The sequence below is a fragment of the Octodon degus genome, unplaced genomic scaffold (genome assembly GCF_000260255.1).
Source record: "Octodon degus isolate 3935 unplaced genomic scaffold, OctDeg1.0 scaffold00030, whole genome shotgun sequence".
Taxonomy (NCBI): domain Eukaryota; kingdom Metazoa; phylum Chordata; class Mammalia; order Rodentia; family Octodontidae; genus Octodon; species Octodon degus.
In genome coordinates this window covers 20,062,566-20,086,230 of record NW_004524606.1, presented here as the reverse complement: position 1 = coordinate 20,086,230, position 23,665 = coordinate 20,062,566, and the positions used below count along the sequence as shown (strand labels likewise).

At 37.8% G+C, this 23,665-nt stretch overlaps 1 protein-coding gene and 1 pseudogene across 1 annotated transcript in view; one reads left to right on the top strand and one right to left on the bottom strand.

The window, feature by feature from the left end:
- LOC101588711 (zinc finger protein 431) overlaps nt 1–23,665 on the bottom strand; it is a 39,841-nt gene that overhangs the window by 7,647 nt on the left and 8,529 nt on the right. The window contains exons 2-4 of the mRNA XM_023713309.1: nt 16,349–16,454; nt 292–2,139; nt 172–207 (exon numbers count right to left, since the gene is read on the bottom strand). Coding sequence (XP_023569077.1) covers nt 172–207; nt 292–2,139; nt 16,349–16,436 — 1,972 coding nt within the window. The 5' untranslated portion in view covers nt 16,437–16,454. The remainder of the gene's footprint in view (nt 1–171; nt 208–291; nt 2,140–16,348; nt 16,455–23,665) is intronic.
- LOC101588321 lies at nt 6,794–8,262 on the top strand (annotated as a pseudogene).

Here is a 23,665-nt window from a genome sequence, read left to right as displayed (position 1 = left end):
ATGTTCTTCCATTTTAGTAACATACATAGGGTTTCTCTCCAATGTGATTTATTTCATGTATTTTGCAACTGTTGTGAGTACTGAATGCTTTCCCACATTGTTTACATTCATAAGGTTTCTCCCCAGTATGAATTCTTTCATGTATTTTAAAACAACTATGTGTAGTGAATGCTTTCCCACATTGCTTACATACATAGGGTTTCTCCCCAGTGTGAATTCTTTCATGTCTTTTACAAGTGTTGTGAGCAATAAATGCTTTACCACATTTCTTACATTCATATGGTTTCTCACCAGTGTGAATTCTTTCATGTATCTTCCAATACTCAAGTGTAGTGAATGCTTTCTCACATTGGTTACATTTATAGGGTTTCTCCCCAGTGTGAATTCTTTTATGCATTTTAAAACAGCTGTGTGTAGTGAATGCTTTTCCACATTGGTTACATTTATAGGGTTTCTCTCCAGTGTGAATTCTTTCATGCACTTTCAAATAATTGAGGGTACTAAATGCTTTCTGACATTGGTTACATTCAAAGGGTTTCTCCCCAGTGTGAATTCTTAAATGTATTTTAAAACAACTGTGGGTGGTGAATCCTTTTCCACATTGGTTACATTCATAGGGTTTCTCCCCAGTGTGACTTCTTTCATGTATTTTACAATACCTGTGTGTACTGAATGCTTTCCCACACTGCTTACATTCATAGGGTTTCTCCCCAGTGTGACTTCTTTCATGAATTTTCCCACGATAGAGTGTAGTGAATGATTTCCCACATTGTTTACATTCATAGGATTTTTCCCCAGTGTGAATTCTTTCATGTCTTTTACGATAGCTGTGTGAGGAAAATGCTTTCCCACACTGCTTACATTCATAGGGTTTCTCCCCAGTGTGACTTCTTTCGTGTATTTTCCCATGAGAGAGTGTAGTGAAGGCTTTCCCACATTGCTTACATTCATAGGGTTTCCCTCTAGTATGACTTCGTTCATGTCTTTTACAGGAGCTATGTGAAGAGAATGCTTTTCCACATTGCTTGCATTCATAGGGTTTCTCGCCAGTATGACTTCTTTCATGTATTTTCCAATAACTGTAAGTACTGAATGCTTTCTCACATTGGTTACATTCATAGGGTTTCTCCCCAGTGTGAATTCGTTCATGTCTTTGACAACTATTGTGCGTACTGAATACTTTCCCACACTGCTTACATACATAGGTTTTTTCCCCAGTATGAACTCTTTCATGTGTTTTCCAATATTTTGACGTAGTGAATGCTTTCCCACATTGTTGACATACATAGAGTTTATCCCCAGTATGAATTCTTTCATGTACTTTCAAATATTTGGTTCCAGTGAAAAATTTCCCACAATGCTTACATTCATAGGGTTTTTCTTTAGAGTGATTTTGTCTTTGACAAAAGGTAGTGAATGTTTCACCAGGTTGTTTACATATATATGAATTCCTCCCATTCTCACTACTTTCATGGATATGAATGTCACTGGCTACATTAGAAAGTTCCACGTTTTTCTTACATACAGAGGTCATTTCAGGGTGAGTATTTTCACCAAGACCAGAGTAGGGTTTCCCATAATGCTCATATTTGTAGGGTTTCTCTACAGCCTTTTTCCTTCCTTGCTTTGAAAAGGACTTAGAATCACTGCAGGTGTTCCCAGGTTCATTACATTTAGACAAATTCTCTTCAAATTCCTCATACTCACATATTTTGTGTCTAACGTGAGCTATAATGGGAATGTTTGGCAATGAATGACCAATCAGGGACTCTGTACAAACAAAGCTTTCAGATGATTTTAAATCAGTTTCTTCCATGTTCCCATTAGCATCTGGAGTCTCAAGTAATATATCTTCATGTTGATTCCAAGCTTTGTATTCATAGCATTTCTCTACCTCTTCATTCCTTATATTTTGCCACCAATTTTTGTATGCCATGTCAATATTCTTATCCCATGTTGTTCCTATAGAAGCCATGTTCAGAAAAGTTACCCACATCACCTCTCTATAGAGGTTCTTTTGAGATGGATTCAGCAAAGTCCACTCTTCCATGGTGAAAGTCACAGCCACATCCTCAAAAGTCACTATCTCCACTTCATGGCTTGAGGGTCTCTCAGGGTCCTTCCAATGCAGTCCATATCCTGTAGAAGTCACAGAAGAAGGCAGATGGGTTTTCCAAGAAATGAGCTCAGAATATGCATGATGGTACCAGAACTTTACTGGGACTCTACAAAGAGTTACATTAGATTACAATTCCCACTTACATGGTTGCCTAGCTGAATCATTCTTAGACATTCCTTAACTTTATAACATATTACTTTCTAAAAATACAAAATGAAGATAACAATAGTCAATGTCATAGTTGTATTCATAGTTGTATTAAATGCATTAAAATGCACATAATATTTTCAGCAATGCTCAGCATAAGGGAAGAATTAAATTTGCCTCCACCATCAAGCAAACTTTGGCAGAAGCAATATTATCTGTTCCTTCCACTGATTATAACAAAAAAAAAAAAAATGCTGTATGGAATACATGTAACAGCAGCTATCTGAGGACTAAAAAGTGATAAGGATGAGGTAGATTAGAACCAAAAAATAGACTTCAGACCAGTACAATCTCATTCTGTCTCCTAGTTTTGCTGTTTACTTGAATAATCTTCCTTTGCCCTTCAGCCTTGCTTCCATTAACTTGTTTCATTTGTTTTTTTTTCTTCTCATTCCTAATAAATTGCTTCCCAAGGGTAAAATCAATTTATTAAGAACATTTTTACTATATGTAATTTTCTTACTGGTTTTATACTTTTTTATTTAATGATTAAGCTTGCACCTATGGTTAAAATTGGCAAATTAACAGTTATCATAATTTTTCATTTTCTGGACTGTGCTCCATGTTATAATTATTACTGGCCTTACTACGTTAGAAAAATAACAGTTGTTGAGATCACTTTTGCTAGTCTGTGTGCAAATGAACACTGTCTACTGGTCATAAACAATACCATAATCTAATGCAAAGAATATGTTGCTAGGCCAAAAAGACACCCACTTTTAATCCCTAAAAATTCAAAGAACAGGATCTCAGGATAGACTCACAAGCCAAAGACAACTTTGTTTAGGTAACTTTACTGAAGAGTAATCATTTCCTAAGAGGTCTTTCTAATAGTAATAAAGCTACCTACCACAAAAAATTTAGAAACATCAACAGAGAAAACAAAAAATAGAAAATGAGAAAAGACAGAAGATACAACCCCATACCTCTTGCTCACTAAGGCAAAACCAATGGGATTGAGCTACCAAGCTGGACTTTCTAAAATGGTAGCAGAAGGGGCCGGGAAGATGGCTCAGTGGAATAAGCACTTCCCTGGCAAGCACAAGGGCCTGAGTTCAATCCCTGGTTCTGCCAAAAAAAATTTAAAAAATAAAAAATAAAATAAAATGGTAGCAGAAATAGAAAATCAAATGAATGAGCTCTTAGAATAAATCAAATCAGAAATAAGTGCAGTTTACTAAGTGATTATGAACAAGATGAAGACAGTAACTCTACAAGAGATAAACATTTTAAAAAACAGAGAAACTTAGGGAAATGATGAAAGAAATGTACAACATAGGAAATAACTAATGCATAAAACAGATATAGCAGATGGTAAATAATAGTGAAAGTATATGCTGCAAAATTAGGCAATGTGAAAACCAAATATTAGATCTACAAAACAGGTTTACAGTTAAACACCACATGAGAGACTTTTGTTTGTTGTTTGTTTTTTGGGGTTGAGACCAAGTGACACCATGTAGTGTAGGCTAAGGCTGGCCTTGAACTCATAGCAATCATCCTGCCTCAGCCTCCCAACTGTTGGGATTACAGAAATGCACCACCAAGGTTGGCACATGAAACACTTCTTAAAAACAGCAAATGCCCACAAAATATCAATCCAACAATTAATACATGATGTAAAGATTGATGGAGAAATAAGATATTACATTAACAAATAACAGGGCTGGCAAGATAGCTCAGCGGACTAAGTGCCTGCTTAGGCAAGCACAAGAATCAGGGTTCAATCCCTGACACCACATTCCATGCTGGCCTAAGCCCCGGGTGCACTGAGCCGGCCACCAAGTCTGGGCTGGTTGTGCATGCCTGTAATCCCAGCACTGAGGAGGCTAAAAACAGGAGGATCACTACAAGTCCAAGCTGCATAGTGAGACCCTGTACCAAATACAGAAAAAAATAATAATAAATAACACCTGAAGAAACTCAGGACCATCAAACAAACACTCCAAAAAGTTTTGAAGGATATTCCAGGAAAACACAATAACAATTCCATGAGTCCCAAAAGAAAGAATCCACTAGAAAAGGCGAGCAATTAAATACGAAACAAAGTGAACAGATAAAAAGAAGTTAATGTGACAAGGATAAATCAATATGTATCAGTTATAAGCACCAATGTAAAGTCTACTCACCAATCAAAAGAAACAGACTAGGGGGCCTGCCCATTAGCTCAGGCATTTAAGTGCCTGCTGAAACAAAGCAGTCAGGCTCAGGATGCTGTGGTTAGATCCCCTCATCCTCAAGCCAAACCAGACCTGCCCTGAAGGTATCTTGAGTGACCACCCCCCGCAAAAAAAAAAAAAAAGAAACAGACTGACTGAAAGAATGGATTAAGAAGAATGAACAATACAGTATTGTAGAGAAACTTTTTTATTTTAAAAAGAAAAAGTTTTTTAAAAATTTAAAAGATACAGAATTACTGCCTGGCAAATGCAAAGTCCAGAGTTTGATCCCTGGCACAATCCATCCATCCATCCATCCATCCATCCATCCATCCATCCATCCATACATCCATCCATCCATCCATCCATCCATCCATCAGAATTTCAAAATAAGACTACAGGAAATCAACAATAGATTTTACAATGCATATTGTTATCTTCAAAGTTGTTGTTCAGATTACCAGATATAAGCATACAAAACTGGTCAAAAATACTAAGCATTAGAATAAATTTTTTTTTTTTTTAAAAAACCCTAAGCATTAACAGTTCTCTACAATAAACCAAAAAGAAATTAGCAGGAAAATTCGCTTTTATATTTGCCCTTTCCTTTTTTTGTCTGCTTTCCTTCATCTCAGTTTTTCTTTGCTTTTCAGCCAGTTTCTCAAAGGTGTCTGAGTATATTTTTAGTGGTGTCTGCATTTGTTGATCCGTTCCATTGATCCTCAGATCTGTTTTTTGTTATTGTTGTCTGTTTTTTCCCTTTTTGCCAGTACCATGCTGATTTTATCACAGTAGCTTTGTAGTATGATTTCAAGTCAGGGATTATAATGCTTTCTGCCTTTTGTTTCCCAGGATTGATTTTGCTATGCTAGGTCTCTTGTGGTATCCAGATGAATTTTAGGAATGCCACATTTGTAAATATACCAAAGGTATTTTGATTGGAATGGCTTTAGATGTGTACAGCAATTTTTGAAGTATAGCAATTTTCCCAATGTTTGTTCTACCCATGAGCAAGGAATATCTTTCCATTTTCTAAATCCACTTCAATCTTTTTTCAGAGTATTGTAATTTTCACTGTATAGGTCTTTTACTTCTGTTGTTAGATGGAAGTATTCCATTTTCTTGGATGTTATTACAAAGTGTGGTTTCTCTGAGTTTGTGTACAGTAATGCTATTGGTTTTTGAATCCTGACTTTCTATCCAGCTACACTACTGAATTTAGTTATTAAATCTACAAGTCTTTTGGTGGCGCTTTGGGGGTCTTCTATGTATAGTATCATATCACCTGCAAATAACAGTAATTTAATTTCTTGATTTCCTGCCATTATTTTTATTTCTCTCACCTAATTGATCTGGCTAATGTTTCCAGAACTATGTTGAATAGAAGCAATAACAGTGGACATCCTTGTCTTATTCCTGAATTTACAATTAACACTTTTTTTCTTTACTTAGTATGATGTTGGCTGTTGATTTTCAGCCATAGTTTTTATCAGACTGAGGTAAAAGACCATCTATACCAATTTTGTGTTTAGTTTTTCATTTGTATATTTGGTACAGGGTCTCACTACACAGATCAACTCATAGTGATCCTCCTGTTTTCAGCCTCCCCAGTGCTGGGATTACAGGCATGTGCTATCACCACCAGACTCATTCACCAACTCAGCACCCCTAAGGGTGCGGCCAGCATGGCATGTGGGACCAGGGATCAAACCCTGGCTCCTGAGCTTGCCAAAGCAGGCGTTTTGTCCATTGGGCTATCTTGCTGGCCCTCTGTGGAGTTTTTATCATGTATGAGTGTTGAACTTTACCAAAAGCCTTTTCTACTATCAAGATGATCATGCAAATTTTGTCTTTGGCTCTGTTGATATGGTGTACTGCAGTTATTATCTGTGCATTCCTGGGATAAATCCCACTTGGTCATGATGTATAAAGACCCGTTCCATTCTATTTGCTAGTATTTTATTGAGGATTTTTGCATCTATGTTCATTAGGGAGACTGGCCTATAGTTGTCTTTTTTATGGTCGGGTCTTTCTTTGGTTTTGCTATGACAGTAATACTTGCTTCCAGGAATGATTTTGGGAGAATTGCTTCCCTTTCAATTTCATTGAAGAATTTGAGGGATATTGGGATTAAATCTTATCTAAATTTCTTGCAGGAATCCATCAGGATCTGGGCTTGCCTTTGCTTATAATTTTGACTACATTTTCAATTTGACTGAAATTGGGTTAATTAGGAATTTATCTTCTTGATTCAGTTTGGTAAGTCACATGTATCTAGGAATCTGTCAATTTCTTTGTTTTTCATCCTATGAGTAAAGATTTGCAAGTAGGTACTGATGATCTGAATTTCTATAGGATCTGTAATGATTTCACTCTTTTAATTCTTTATTGCATGAATTTGAGTTTTGCTTTTTGTTTTTGATGTTTGGCTAGGGGTTTATCAATTTTACTTATTCTTTCAAAGAACCAATTTTTTGATTCCTTAATAGTTGCATTGTTAATCTCCACTGCATTCAATTTCTACTCTGATCTTTATAATTTATTCCCTTCATGGGCTTTAGGCTTGACTTGCTCTTCTTTTTTAAGAAGACTGAGGTGTAGCTTAGTCATGTGGGCTCATTCTGTTTTCCTGATATGAGAATTCACTGCTACAAATTTTCCTCTGAGGGCTGCTTTTGCTGTATCTGCATTCTCATTTGATTGCAAACAGTTTGTTCTTTAACTTCATCTGTGATGCAGGAGTATTACTTTCCATATATTTATGGACTTTCTGTGATGTTTGTCAATAATTTCATTGCATTATGGTCCGATCATATGCATACCATTACTTATAGTCCTTTGCATTCACTTAAGCATGTTCTATGGGCTAGTATATCTTCTATTTTAGAGAATATCCTGTGTGCAGCTGAGAATGTACATTTTCATAATGCTGGGTAAACACTCTAGAGGTCTGCTATGTCCATTTTTTTTTTCACAAATTTGGTTCCACTTTAATCTTTTTTGCTGACTTTCTGTCTAGTTGATCTATCTCTGTGACAATTTCCCCATTACAACTGTGTTATTGCTTGACTTTTTTTTTTTTTTTTTGTGGCCGGCTCAGCCCACTGTGGGGATGGGACTGGTGTGGCACATGGTGCCAGGGTCCAAACCATGGTCCCTGTGCACTTGCTTAAGCTTGCCTAAGCAGGCACTTTAGACTGCTGACCTATCTCACTGGCCCCAACTTTTTCTTTTTTGAGAACAGTCATGTCTATTAGAATTTGCCTTATAAATAGTTGGGTGCTCTCATACACCACTTAAAGCAGCAGCAGCCCCACAGCTTGGAGGACTTCCACCAAGTTATAAATGTGAATCTCTTAAGCACCTTCAATGTGATCTGCCTGGTTGCTGGTGAGATGTGTGAAAATGAACCAGACCAGGGAGGCCAATGTGGGGTTATCATCAATACTGCCAGTGTGGCTGCCTTTGAGGGTCAGGTGGGACAAGCTGCATACTCTGCATCCAAGGGAGGCATAGTGGGCATGACACTGCCCATTGCTCAGGATCTGGCTCCCATAGGCATTTGGGTGATGACCATTGCTCCAGGCCTGTTTGGGACCCCACTGCTGACCAGCCTCTGAGCAAAGGTGCGCAACTCCTTGGCCAGCCAGGTACCTTTCCCCACTCGACTTGGGAGACCCTGCTGAGTATGCTCATCTGGTACAAACCATAATCAAGAACCTATTCCTCAATGGTGAGGTCATCTGGCTGGATGGGGCCATCTGCATGCAGCCTTGAAAGGAGAAGGGAGGGCAAACACAGGTTCTTGTGCCTTACCTTCCTCTGAAGAAGCCCAATAGCCATTTGTTACCACCAATTGCCTCTGTGACTAATAAAGTCTCTGAAGGGATATGGGCAGTGCTGTGTACTGGGGTGGCTGGCATGGGGAAGAAAAGTGAAGGCTCCAACAGTATTGGATGCCCAAAGCACCAGGGTAGCATGGGAAAGGCAGTACATCACATTTTTGTGTTCTGTTACACCTAACTTTGACTTTAGTGAATAACTTTATTGTCTTGGATAGAAGATGGAGGTGTCAACTTTGCTCTGTTCCATTAGGGAATGGATTCAAGGTTGGAGTAGGTAGCATTTTTCTGATTGTTAACCATCTGTGAACTCAGTAAAAAAAGAGATGACAAAAAAACCCCACCATGTCTTATATACAACATATTGCTGCATTTTATTTGTAGATCTACTCTGTCAGTCTGTTGAATTTGGTGATTTGAGGCCATTTACATTAATAGTTATAACTAATATGCAGTCTTATCTTTGTTATTTTCCTGCTGATTTCCTACTTTTCCCCTCTGTTTTAACTGCTTGTGCTGCTTACAGCTTCCTTTTTATTGTTGTTCTTGGAATTGCGGTCATTTTTATCTCTTTTTAGAATATCTTTCAGTATTCTTTGTATGATCTGCTTGATAAGAGTAAATTTCTTCAGTTGTTCTTTGTCAAGGAAGTATCACATTTCTCCATTAATTCTGAAAGATAGCTTTGCAGGGCACATCAACCTGGGTTGGACATTGTTGTCTTTCAGAACCTGAAATACATCACTCCAAGTTCTTGACTTGACGGTTTGTATTAAGAAACCTGCTGTGATTCTGACTGATATTCCATTATATGTGTTGTGTTTCTTCTAACAGTTTTGAATGTTCTATTCTTCTGCTGAATTTTTTGCATCTTAATTATGTGTTTGGGTGTAGAGTGCTTTTTGGAGTTCTACATTGCCTCACTTATTGTATGTCTGATTCTTTTCCCATGCTTGGGAAATTTTCTGCTACTACTTCTGCAAAGTCTTTTTATGTCATTTGCTTTGACTGAGGCTGTTTGGTTGACATGTATGTCTTATACTTTTTTTTTTTATCTTTTTTTTTTCTTTTGCATCATCTTGCAGCTGTTGAATTGTTATTTACTGGTTTCTTATTTTTAAGAGATGTTGGGCCGAGGAGATAGTGCAGTGGCTAAGTGTCTGCCTGGCCAAGTACAAGGTCCTGAGTTTGATCCCAGGTATGAAAAAAAACAAAAAACAAAACACACAAACACACAAAAGAGATGTTTCCTTTCATGATCACTAGCTGCTACATTGTCTTCAAGATCTGAAAAATCTATTTTTAGTTTTGTTCCAGCAATTTTTCAGATTTCAATGGAATTCTTAGTTTCCTGGATATCTCTTTGAATGTATTCTAATTCTTTCCTGTATTGTCCTTTCAAGGTTTCCATCATTTTTCTATATTCCTCTATTATTTTATCTATGTCTTCTTTAGATATGCAAAGCAATTCTTTTATTTTGGTTGTCATTTCTTTTTTTAACTGAGAGATTATTTCTGATCTGATTTCTTCTATAGCCTGATGGAGCTGTTTCTTTACTTCAGTTGTTACTATTTCATAAATTTCAGGTGTGTGACTTCCAATTTTTTCTATTTTTATGTCTTTTCCACTTTTCTGAGTGGGCTGGAGATCTGAAATTGCATTTTGCTCCTTCATTTTGACATTTTCCATTGCAAAAAAACTTTTTTAGTTTGTTTTCTGTGGTGATTCTCATGAGTTTTGGTAGTAGATATCTATCACTAATATCAAGGCCTCTTCAGGAATAGTCTGTACTTCAGGGACATTCTGTGTGTAGATTCTGGGTTTGTATCTGTTCCAAGATCCTACCTTCCGAATGAACTGAGAGAGTGATGTTCGTTTCTGTTTGGCTCAATCCCCCATCTTTTGGTGTAGGGCTGCAGTGAGGTTATTGCCCCAGAGATTCCCAATATTGTTGCAAAAGGGAGAACTGATTATAACAGATGTGACACTCTAGCTACAATAGAACAATTAGTAATAAGCATAATTTAGAAACTGCCCAACTGTAGTAGCTACTGATTTTGTAAGTCAGATCATAGGAACAAAGTCTATAGTTGTATAACAGAACCAATTACAGATTATGAGTTTGTATGTAAAGTGTTAAGGTTGATTAACTCTGGGTTCCTCTAGACAAGAAGGTGGCTATTTCCTGAGTGCTTCCTGCCCTGGTTGCCTGTCCCACAGTCTAGGGATATGGGCCAGGCACTAGGCTTTTCCCAGACCAAAGCCTCCTGGACAGCAGAAGCGCAGTGTGGGGTTTCTCCCCTCTCACGTGGCTCACTGACATTCCCAAGGCTTACTGTCACTACTGGGATGTTTGGCAGAGAGCTAGGTCAGAGATTCTCCACTCCTGAGCAGCTCACTAGACCTGCTGAGGCTCACCAAAGACCACAGCAGCTTCTATGAGAAATACACTTCACTCAAAAAGAAATTCACAGACTGAAAATCAAGGGATGGAAAACAATACTCCATGTGACAGGAACTTAGAAAAAAGTAGGACTGCCTATTTTTTGCACATTTTATGCAAAGATTATTGAAAGGAAACAAAAAGAGTCACTATGTATATGTTAAGGGAATAATCTAGAGGAAGCTATGACAATCATATACATGCACAAAATACTGATGCAAATTGATATGAAAAATCTGATAAGCACCAGCACAACTATAATGGTTGACTTCAATACCCCACTGTCACAAATGTAGCATCTAGATAAAAAAAAAAGAAAAAAAATATCAGAGCTAAAACAATGACTGAACAAATGGATTTAGTACACATCTACACTGTGCCTCTCCCCGCAAACAGCAGCATATAGGGCTTTCTCTAAAATAGGCCATATACAGTAGTCCCTTACTATTTCACATTTCAAGGGTGCTTGCTGGATAGCTCAGCTGTTTAAAGCACTGCCTGGGAAAAAAGCTGCAGTTAAGACTGAGGTTCAACTCCCAGCTCCTCAAGTCATACCAGACCTGCACTTGAGGCAGCTTGAACTGCCAAAACAAAAAAACAAACAAACAACCTCTATTTCACGTTTAGACTTTCATGGACTGCTTCGTGGTTTTTCAAAAAAATATTAATCTAAATTATTTTTCGGTTTTTGCAGTACCATACAATTATGTACATTGTTAAAATTATATAGACTTATGAGTTTAAAAAATGGTTAACATTAAAAGTGTTCTGACAAGTGTGGAAAAAGTTTGTAAGAATATGGGAAGGGTATATAAAGTCTTAAAATATATATAAATACTAAAATAAAGATAACGTCACTACTTCGCTTATTTTTCACTTATCATGGGGGTATCTGGAACATAACCTCCATGATAAATAAGGGACCAGTATACTAAGAAGTCTCAGTAGCCTAATGGATGAGGCACTGGCCTCCTAAAATAGACCATATACGGGCCCACAGAATATGCTTGAGCAAATGTGATAGAACAGAAATTATACTTACACATTATTGGATCATAGTGAAATAAATTTACAAACCAATGGCAAAAGAAAGTACAACAGTTATATATATAAAATCTTGGAAATTAAGTAATGTCCTCATAAGCAACCAATGAGTCACAGATGAAATTAAAGAAGAAATGAAACAGTTGGTCTTTTGGGTTTTTTGTTTTGTTTTTTTGCAGTACCAGGGATTGAACTCAGGACCTTGTGCTTGCCAGGCAGGCACTTATGCTGCTGGGCTATATCCCCAGTCCCTGTTTTTGCAATTAAACAGTAACACCAATATGACATACTAGAACTTGTGGAATGAAGTGGAAGTACTTCTATGAGAAAAATTTATGAAAGTGAAGCTCAAGAAACTAGAAAAAGGAGAGCAAGTCTAGCCCAAAATCCATACTAGGGAGGAAACTATAATGTTCACAGTAACCTAGGCTAAGAAGATAGCTCAGCAGCATAAACACTTGACTGGCAAGCACAAGGCCTCAAGTTTAATCCCTGGGACCACAAAAGGAAAGAAAGAGAGAAAATAAAATCTGAAGTATACAATCGATACTGGGGAAAGGGAATGAACCTGCTCAAAAGGAATTACTGATTTGAAGGGAAGGACAGGAGAGGGAGTGAGGAAAAGAGATATATCTATGTATGCAAGCAGAATGGTTTGGACAACTCTACTGTGGATTTCTGCTGGTCTGTGGAAAGGAGCAGTTAGTACTTAATTTGTTTTGTCTTTTTTCAATACCTTGGCCTTTTTCTCTTCTTGATTTCTTATATTTTTCTTTCTTCTAATTTTGCAGGCATATATCTGGTAATATGCACAACTAATTTGAAGACAGCACTATGCAATACAACAAATACTGTAAAATTCATATTATCTTATTTAGTGAAATTCTGTATCATTTGTAATTTTTCTATTTTACTATTTTGTAGTATCTTTTAAAAATAAAAATAAAAAAAGTTCACAGTAAAACTTCATGTTTTACTAAAGAGAAGACTAAAAAGAAGGAGGGTTTTTTTTTTTTTTTTTTTTTAACGCCGAATGCCCTCAAGGCATGTCTGGCTGTATTGTTATGTGGGAGTTGTGCCTTAAACAGATATTATTGACCTAAGAAGGAAGCCAAATGTATTTTAGAAGTTTTTTTTGCCTGGCTTAGGCTGCCTTAAGGGAGGGTCTGGTAAGGCATGTGGAGCTGGAGATCGAACTGTGGTCCCCTGTGCCTGACTGGGTTTGCTCAAGCAGGTGTTTAAACAACTGAGCTAACCCGCAAGCCCAAGAAAAGAATACTGAGTCAATTAATGATAAAATTCACCAATTTTATCAAAAAAAGTTAAGACTCAAGTCCATGAAATAGGAAGGAAAAGGTCAAGATCACAGTGGACCCTGCAGAAATTCAGAAGACTATGTCTTTTTTGAGAATAAGTACTCCAGTAAGATGGAAAACCCAGATGAGATAGTTTCCAAGATATATATGAACTACAAAAGCTGAATAAAGGATATAAAACCTCTCAATAATCCAAAATTAGTCGAAGAAATTGAAGGCATAAGTAAGAAAACTACCAAAAACTACCAGGTCCTGACAGAGTCATAGCTAAACTCAACAAGAAGGAGAGAGCCTTTTTACCAAGATGGCTCCAAAGGTGAAGAAGGAAGCCCCTGCCCTCCCAAAGCTGAAGCCAAAGCAAAAGCTTTGAAGGCCAAGAAGGCTGTACTGAAAGGCATCCACAGTCATAAAAAGAAGATACGGACGTCACAAACCTTATGTCTTCCCAAGACACTGCAGCTCCGGAGACAGCCCAAATACCCTCAGAAGAACGTCCCCAGGAGACACAAACTTGACCACTACGCCATCATCAAGTTCCCCCTGACCACAGAGTCAGCCATGAAAAAGACTGAGGACAACACACGCGTGTTCACTGTGGGTGTCAAAGCTAATAAGCACCAAATCAAACAAGCTGTGAAGAAGCTCTATGGCGTTGATATTGCCAAGGTCAACATCCTAATAAGTCCTGATGGAGAGAAGGCACATGTTCAGCTGACTCCTGATTATGATGCATTGGATGCTGCCCACAAAATTGGGATAATCAAAGCTGAGTCCAGCTGCTAATTCTAAATATACTTTTTTTCCAGTGAAAAATAAATAATAATAAATAAACTCAACAAGAAAATCAGAGAAGATCTAATGTCACTACTCTTCAAACTCTTCAAAGAAACTAAAGGAAAATATCATTCTCAACATCATTCCTAGAAGCAAACATGACGCTAATATCAAAAAAGGACACAACCAAACTAGAGCTCCACAGGCCAAAGTACCTAATGAAGATAAGGGCACAAATCCTCAGTAAGATACTAGTAAACAATGCAGCAAACCATCAGGAAGAATATATACCATGACCAAGTAGGATTCATCTGGGGGATGCAGGAATGGCTCAACATAAACAAATCAATAAATGCAATACGCAACACTACCAGAGCCAAGGATAAAAATCACATGATCATCTTAACAGATAGAGGAAAAGTGATTGACAAAGTGCAACACCCATTCATGATGAAAACCCTATAGAAAACTGAAATATATACCTTTATCTCAGTCTGATAAAAGCCATCTATGACACATCAAAAGCCAACATCATACTAAATGGTCAAAAACTTAAAACTTTCACTCTAAAATCTGGAATAAGACAAAGATGTCTGCTATCTCACTATTATTCAATATAGTTCTGAAAACATTAGCTAAAACAATTAGACAAGAGAAACAAGAGGACAGGAAAAAGAAAAGTTAAATTATCATCATGTGCACATTTCATGATATTCCACATATAAGAATCCTAAAATCTTACCAAAACACTTCCAGATTTAATAACGAAATTGTGTAGCATTGCTGGATCCAAAGTCAATATCCAAAAATATTCATTTTGGGAGAACAAGACGAAGGGAAAGAAAGAAAAAGAAAATAGAAGGAAAAAATGGAAATAAAACTTTGTAAATAAGGTAATAAAGGTTTAAAAAGAGGGAAGGGGAATGGGAAGAAAATAATTAAGATATATATAGAAATAAACTCCCTGGGCCAGTCAGGTATCTCAGTGGACTAAAGCGCCTATGCAGGCAGGCACAGTGGCCAGGGTTTGATCCCTGGGGTGCTGTGGTGGTCCCACCCCTGGAGCGCACTTGGCAACTGACACTGGGTGTGGTGGAGTGAAACTGACACTGTAATCCCAGCACTTGGGAGGCTGAAAACAGGAGGATCACTTCAAGTCCGATCTGTGTAGTGAGACCCTGTAGATCCTGTACTAAATACATTAAAAGAAATAAACTCCCTATGAGGTATGTAATCACCATATATATCAAAACTATACTAATAAAATTAATTTTAAAAACATTAAAAGAAATCTGAGGCTGAAACTAGGTGCGGTAGCATACACTTGTAGTTCTAGCACTCTGGCAAACTGAAGCCGGACTGCAAATCTAAGTCTATCCTGGGCTATTTTATAATTTAGCAAGATTTTGTCTAAAAAAAAAAAAAAATTAAAAATGAAGAAGGACTACTATTCCAAAAAAGGGGGAGAGGACAAAATAGAACTTCCTAACATTTAAAATGGTAATTAAAATATTAATATACCAAGCTAGGCACAGTGACACGATCTCATTATCTCAGTACTTAGGAGGCTGAGATAGTAGGTTCATTGTGACTTTGAAGCCATCCTAAACATTGTAAGTTCACCTGAAACTTATAGCTTGAAGCAAGACTATGCATTAAGAACTAAACATTTTTCTTCCTTTGTGATACCAGAAGTACTACAAGAAGCATGTCTTTAACCTATTATTTTTTAAGAGGAAAAAAATAGTTTAAAAAATTATAGAAATTATACAGAACTTCACAAAGCATGATAATAAATTCAACAATATTTTTTATTGCATGTTGTTGTCTTCAAATTAGTTGTTCAGATTACCAGATACAAGTATGCAAACTCAGTCCCAAAAGCTATACAAAATTAAAATTTTCCCTTCTTTTTCCCTTTCCCTCATCCCAAATGTTCCTTCCCTTTGAACAGTTTCTTTCCCTTTCACAGTATCTACTGCATCTTTCAGATTTTATTTTTTCAGGTCCTTACAGGAAGACAATATGATGCATACACATGCCAATTTGATTTAGTTCACTTAAGAATATGGTTTTCAGACTGGGAGTGGTGGCATGCGCCTGTAATCCCAGCACTTGGGAGGCTGAGAACAGGACTATCACTACAAATCTGATCTGTGTAGTGTGACCCTGTAGACCCTGTACTAAGTACATATAAAAAGAATATGGTCTCTAGTTTACCTATCCTACCCAACCTGTCTAAAATACTGCTTGGGATGTGATGGTTGGATCAGTTTCTCAACTTGACTGGATTAATAGACTCTAGAAAGGTGTCTGGATTGTGTGGAGGATAATCTTACCAACAGATTAACCCAATTATGAGATCATAGCTGCATGGGCTCCCAAGAGGTGGAGGCTAATTGGACAAAGGTGGACACTGGGGTCAGGACTCTGAAGGGCATACCTTCTCTTGGGCACTTTCCTTCTCTCTCTGCTTCCCAGCTGCCATAAGGTGAGCAGCTCTCATCCACTAAGCTCTTCTTCCATGACATTTCTGCTTCACCACAGTCCTAGAAGCAACATACCAAAGTGAGTATGGAGTGAAACCTCTTGACCGTGTAAGCCAAAATAAGTATTTCATCCTTTAAAGTTGTGTATGTTAGGTATTTACACTCAGAAATGAAAAGCGAAGCAATATGATCTATTTCTCAAATGAATGAAATCTACTCTGAAAATCCAGCTCAGGAGCCATTCTTACCATGACCCCACCCTAAAAGTCAACAAAGAAATTTATTAGTTAACTTCTTAAATACTTACAGACGGGAATGAGTAAGGAGAGGAAATCTAAAAGCATTCTGGGCCAATCTTAAGGCATTTAATTTTTCTATCCTATATAAAATACCTGGTCTAATACCACGCACATGTCCTACAATGAATGACTTCGATATATCTTTACAAATCATTTGTCACAATGACTTCCACATAGTTTAAGTATACAATCTATATGCAATGCTATAATATTCATTCACTTGTTCAATATATAAAGAGTTTATTATATGCCAGGTACTATTTTTTTCTTTCTTTTGTTTCTTTCTCTTTCTCATTCATTCATGGTGCCAGAATTCAAACTCAGGATCTTGAGCTTGCCAGGCACGTGCTGTGCCACTGAGCTATATCCCTGCTCCTAGGCAATATTTTTGTATCAGCATATAGCATTGTAAAAAAGGATAAAGCATTGCTTCTGTGAAACTTGTATTCCTAAAAGGAACAAAAAACAAAAACAAAAACAAAAACAAAACAAAACAAAAAAAAGAGTAAGAGAAGAATTTCTTATACTGCCAGTGGTAGAAATAATTACAGAGGGTCAGGTGAGGGGCACACACCTCTAATCCCATCACTCACTACACTAAGGCAAGAAGATTGCTGTGTGTTTGAGGCCCGTGTGCTCTACATAGATACCCAGTCTCAAAACATAAAGACTAACAGAGGTTATATGATCAGTTCTAACTTTAGATAGATGCCTAGTATACACAGGAAAAGAAAACCCAAAGCTTAAAAATGGTCAAATCATTTGGCCAATTAATTTCACTTCTATAACTCTGTAGAAAACAACAAAAATAGAAAGCTTAGGCTTGCTTAAAGGTGGGTTAACTGGGAGCTTGAAGGGGAAGGGAGCATCTCCCTCTGGGCTATTTCCCTTCTCTGCTTCCTGGCTGCCAATACAGGAGTAGCTGTCCTCTACCAGGCCTTTCCGCTATAGTTTCTGCACTGGAGCCAACCAATCAGGGACTGAAAACATGAGCTAAAATAAACCTCTCCTCCTTTAAGCTGTGGATGTTGGGTCCTGTATCCCAGCAATGAAAAAATGACAAAGACAATAATCATAAAAAATACTTTCACATAAGAGTTAATAAGCTAATACCTAATTTTTCTATGGAGATAGGGATTAAATTCAGGAACTTCACACTGAGCTGTAACACTAGTTCTCTGAATGGGGATTAAGGATTTTGCTATATTGCTAAATGGCCTAGGTTAGTTGAGCACTTGTAGCCTTTTTCCTTCAAACTCCAAGAGTGTTGGGATTACAAGAGTCCACTACACCTGACTTGATTCAATATTATTAGGAAATGCATGATGGTAAGAGTAAAGTATTTGCCTAGTATGTGTGAGTCCCTGGGTATCACAGAAGAGAGGGAAGGAAAAATGAAGACAGTGCGGAAGAGGAGGAAAAGAAAGGAATGAGAAGGAAAGAAAAGGGGAGATATTGGTGCTCTACACAAACAGAGAAAAGGACCAAGAGTTCCATGGTGAACATGGCTGAATCTAAGCGCCTACATCAACAAATCTGGCAACAAATCCAGCAGGCTAGACAAGATCACCTCTAATGTTCAAGATCTTCTGTTATCAACCAAACATTTGTACATATCAAGGCAGAAAACTCAAAGATTGTAAACATTATGCATCAGTAATGACTATATCTTAATGTTATGATGATTTCCTTTTGTATGTGTACTGTTTAAATAGTGACAGTACTTTTTAACAAACCTTTAAATATTTTATAGTTTAACTCGACCACTGTACAAAAAAATACAATGAAAATAAGGAAGTCAAAAGGTAGTACAACTGAATAGCTCAATTATGGAGGAAAACACCTGAATCTCCTTTTCCTAGCTCTTCCTCTGTTGAGAACTACTTAGACATTTGAAGTTAAAGTCCTGGCATTAAAACATTCTCCAAACCAAATGAGCTTTCAAGAAATTGTGGGGCTTTCAAGAAATTGTGGGGGTGGGGGAAAATGGAGGCCTACTCCGTTGGTGACTGAAGCACACTTAAGTTTTCTGTGGGTCAGTCTCACCATGGTGCTAAATTACCCAACCTTGGTTAGAACTTTAAATCTTCTTGCCTCAGTCTCCCAGATAGCTGGGATTACAGGAGTGAAGCACATCACCCAGCTCCAGAATATTATAGAAGGGGTGATTCTTCCTGTGACTTCCAAAGTGAAATACTGTGTATAACTACCCTATGTATATCAAGTGACTCCACATAAAATACATTAAGTGAGGCATACTTGAGTCAATCTAAACAGCCTATGTAACTAAACAGCCTAATGTTGTAGAACTGCACCAAGTCCTACATGTGTGTAATTCAAGTTTACAAATCTTATTTTAAGTATAAATGACGTTTATAAAATTTCTCTTTAAAATAATTTTAATGGTCTTAATTTGTGATCTCACTGCTGAGCAGCTTGAACCACCAGTAGTACAGGCCTGACTGTCCCATCAAATAGCTTTTTAATAACTTTTTACTAAACAGAACAGTTAAAGTGATGAGAACTGTTTGTATCACCTGTGGAACAAATGGCCTAATGAGAGAGCCACACATGTACCACCACTCTTTACAAGGCACTGGGAACATGTTAAGGTAGATGTAGTGGCATTGAAATTTGTCAAATTTGTATTTAATTATCCAATTGCATTTATTTATTTATTTATTTATTTATTTATTTATCAATCTATCTATTTGCAGTACCAGGGATCAAACTCCGGCATTCGCGCTTGCCAGGCAGGCGCTCACGTCAATGAACTATATCCCTAGCTCTACATTTGATTTATTTACAAAAGGTTGATTTTTACAAAATGGAAACTGATTTTTCATATCTGGGAGCTTATTAGGTTTACACTCATAAGTGAGCAATTTTCTAAATGACACAAGTATTCAACTTATTTCTGATTTTACAAATCAAACATTTCATGAAAAGAACCGTGCATCTAGGCTTGAAAAAATTAAAGCCTTTTAAATTCATTTAGATGCACTATTTCTATCTTAAAATCTCCAATATTTTGAACATTATCCTTTTCTTTACCTCCAGTGGATTGCATAAGACCCACAGTTTAAGGGCTGGTGAGATAGCTCAGCAGACTAAGTGCCTGCTTAGGCAAGCACAGGGACTGGGGTTTAATCTCCTACACCACATGCTATGCCAGCCCTACTCCTGGGCACACTAAGCAGATCACGATGAGCAGGCCACCAAACCCGGGCATGGTGTCCCATGCATGTAATCCCAACACTGGGGAGGCTGAAAACAGGAGGATCACTAGACTCTGAGCTGTGTAGTAAGACCCTGTACCAAACATGAAAAAAAAAGACTCACAGATTAGTTTACAGTTTAAAGTTTAAATAAAAGGATTAAATAAATTTATCAAAGTATCCTTTTCAATTATTTATGTATTTAATAAAGAATACAAAATAGGATCCTCACCAGAGCTCAGCTGAGCATCAGCCACTTCTCCAACCACCCAAAAACATCAGGCACTCAGAAGACAGCTTCAGGGACCTGGTAAGCCCTTCCCCACACCGCCTACCCTTGCTGGGGCTTGGATGAGCTGTGAATACCTCTCCACCATCACGTCACTGTAGCTCTGCTAAGCTGCTGCTGCCTGTCCCACAGGTAGTAGGAGCCTCAGTGAGCCCTACCCTGCACAACCCACACCACTGAGAAAGCCTTGCAGAGCTTGAGCCTGCCTTAATCGTCTTCGGGTCCTTCTTAAGAGGTGGTTTGCACCCTTCTCACCAAGGAGAAGCAACACTGAATCCCACATAGAGGGAGCTTTGATGAGCCTACCCTAGCCTCCCAGTAGCCTGAGACGCTTGCTCACCCATACCCCACCTCTCTACCATCACTCCAGAGTCAGGGTGAACACTTAGAGCTTCAAAAATGTCAAAAGGAAGAGCAAAAGGCAATCTCAGACCTCCAGCCCACCCCAAATAAGTCAGGCAACAGCACCGCTGGTGTAGTGGTACCACGCAAGATTCCTTAAATAAGTCAGGCAACAAGGTCATAGAAGAACTTGGAAGCCACAGACCTGAAATTTTAGAAATGACAGCAACTGAAGTAAAGAAACAACTCCATTAGGCATTAGGATATGAAGGAAATCAGAAATAATCACTCAGGTTAAAAAAAAATCATGAAAGAATTGCTCAATACATCTAAAGAAATCATTTAAAATTAGACGGACATAGGAAAATGATGGAAATACTGAATGAACAATACAATAAAGAAATAGAATGCACAAAACAGATTCAAACAGATATCCAGGACATTAAAAATTCCATTGGAAAATAGCAAAACCACTTGAATGAAACTAAATATAGAATTTCAGACCATGAAGATAGTATTGCAGCTACTGAACACAAAAGGAAAAATTTCTTAAAAAATGAGAAACAACAGCTGCAAGATGATGCAAAGGAAAATAATATAAGACTAATTAGTAGGTTTACAGGTATCAATGAAACAGCTGGAGTAAACACAATGACATAAAAAGAGTATTTGCAGAAGTAGTGCAGAAAATTTCCAAAACATGGGAAACGAACCTGACACACAGAGAAGTGAGGTATGTAGAACTGTGGCTAGCTATAATAAAAATAAATTTCTACCCAGATACATAATAATCGAGATTCCAGAAATTCAGCAAAAACCAGAATATTAAAAGCTGTTAGAAGAAGCAAGGGCCGGCCAAACAACTCATCGGATTAAAGCACCTGCAAGCAGGCACAGGGGCCAGGGATATGATCCCCAGGCCTGCTGTGCCAGCCCCTCACCCCATCTCCCCAGGTACACTGAGAGAGCAACTGAGACTGGGCGTGGTGGCTTGCGCCTGTAGTGCCAGCTCTTGGAAGGCTGTAAACAGGTGTATTACTACAAGTCCAATCTAACAGTGAGACCTTGAGCACCCTGTAGACCTTCCCTAAAAAATACAAAAAAAAAAAAAGATCACCTCTAAATGGAAAGCCCACCAAATATCTCAACATACCATCAAATTAAGAAGAGCTTAGAGTGAAATATTTCATGTCCTGAAAGAAAACAACTTTCAACCCAGAGTGATGTACCCTGTAAAACTATCTATCAAATTTAATGGAGCGATAACATACTGCCATAACAAAAAAACTAAAGAAATTCATGATAACCAAATCAACACTACAAAGAGTACTGGCAGATATTTTAGAAAGAGACAAAAATGACTACAACTTCAAGAACAACAGAAAAGGGCCAGCCAAATTGCTCAGTGGATTAAAGCGCCTGCAAGCAGGTGCAGGGTCTGGGGTTTGATCCCCAGGCCTGCCGTGCCAGCCTTGCCCAGGGCACGCTGAGATGGCAGTTGAGACTGGGCATGGTGGCACGTGCCTATAATCCCAGCTCTTGGAAGGCTGTAAACAGGCAGATCACTACGAGTTTGATCTAGTAGTGGAGTCTGGTCTAGTAGTGAGGCCTTGAACACTCTTGTAAGACCCTTCCCTAAAATAAAAAAAAAAAAAAAAAGAACAACAGAAAAGAACCATGAAGCAGAGAAAGCAATTAAGCAAAGGGAAAAAATAGGGATCCTACAGTAGGAAAATAACATGGCAAAGATAAGCCAATACATATTAGAACCATCAATGTAAATGTCCTAAATTCACCAATCAAAAGAAGCAGACTGGGCTGGGGATTTGGCTCCGCAGTAGAAGGCTTACCTAGAAGCTGGAAGCCCTCGGTTCGGTTCTCATCACCAAAAACAAACAAACAAACAAATGCAGCAGACTGGTAAAGTGGCTTAAGAAACAAAATCCAACAATATGCTGTATAAAAGAAATATATTTAACTAAAAAAGAAATTAATACTGCGAAAGTGAAAGATGGAAAACACTATTCCATGTGACAAGAAATTAGAAAAAAAGCAGAGGAACCTATTCTGGTTGCTAACAAGGGTCAACTCCAAACCAAGAGTGAATGAAAGAGCTAAAGAAGGTCACTACATACTTGTTACAGAAAAACTGCAAGAGTAAGAGCTGCAGCACCCAAGTATACAAGACAATTTTTCTTTTAAACATATTTAGTACAGGGCCTACAGGATCTCACTACATAGATCAGATTCATAGTAATCCTTCCTGTTTTTTAGCCTCCCAAGCACTGGGATAAGCTTGTGCCACCTTGAGTCTCAATCGCTCTCTCAGCACACCCCAGAGGCAAGGCCAGGACAGCAGGCCAAGAAATCCCTGGCCTCTGTGTCTGCCAAAGCAGGCACTTTAACCCACTGAGCTATCTGGATGGCCACAAGACAAATTTTGACAGACATGAAAAAACAAACAAGGGCCGGGGCGATGGCTCAGTAGAATAAGTGCTTCCCTGGCAAGTGCAAGGGCCTGAATTCAATCTCCTGTTCCACAAAAAAAAAAAAAAAAAAAAAAAGAAAGAAAGAAAGAAATGAGCATTAACACAATTTTTCTGGGGAACTATAACACCCTATGGACACAAAAAGATAAATCAACTAAGCAAAAATTTAGCAAAGATATAACAGAACTAAAGCAAACTTGTGAAGCAATGGTAGACCTTTACAGAGTGTTCTACCCAACGTCAGAATATACATTGTTTTCAGCTGCACATCAGACATTCCCCAAAATAGCCTATATACTAGCACATACAGTATGCTTAAGTAAATGCCAAGGAACTGAAATTATCCCATTCATATTTTCTGACCATAATGCAATAAAACTACAAATTGACAAAAGAAACAGCAGAAACTACATAAACATGTGGAAACTCCTGAACAATCAATGGGTCACAGATGCAATTAAAAAAGAAATTAAATAATATTTACAATCAAATGAAAATGCAGAGACAAGTTCCTCAAACCTGTGAGGTGCAATGAAGGCTGTCATAAGAGGGAAATTTATAGCAGTAAATTCTCACATCAGGAAAACAGAACAAGCCTAAATAAACAATCTTATGGTGCACCTCAAGCTCCTAG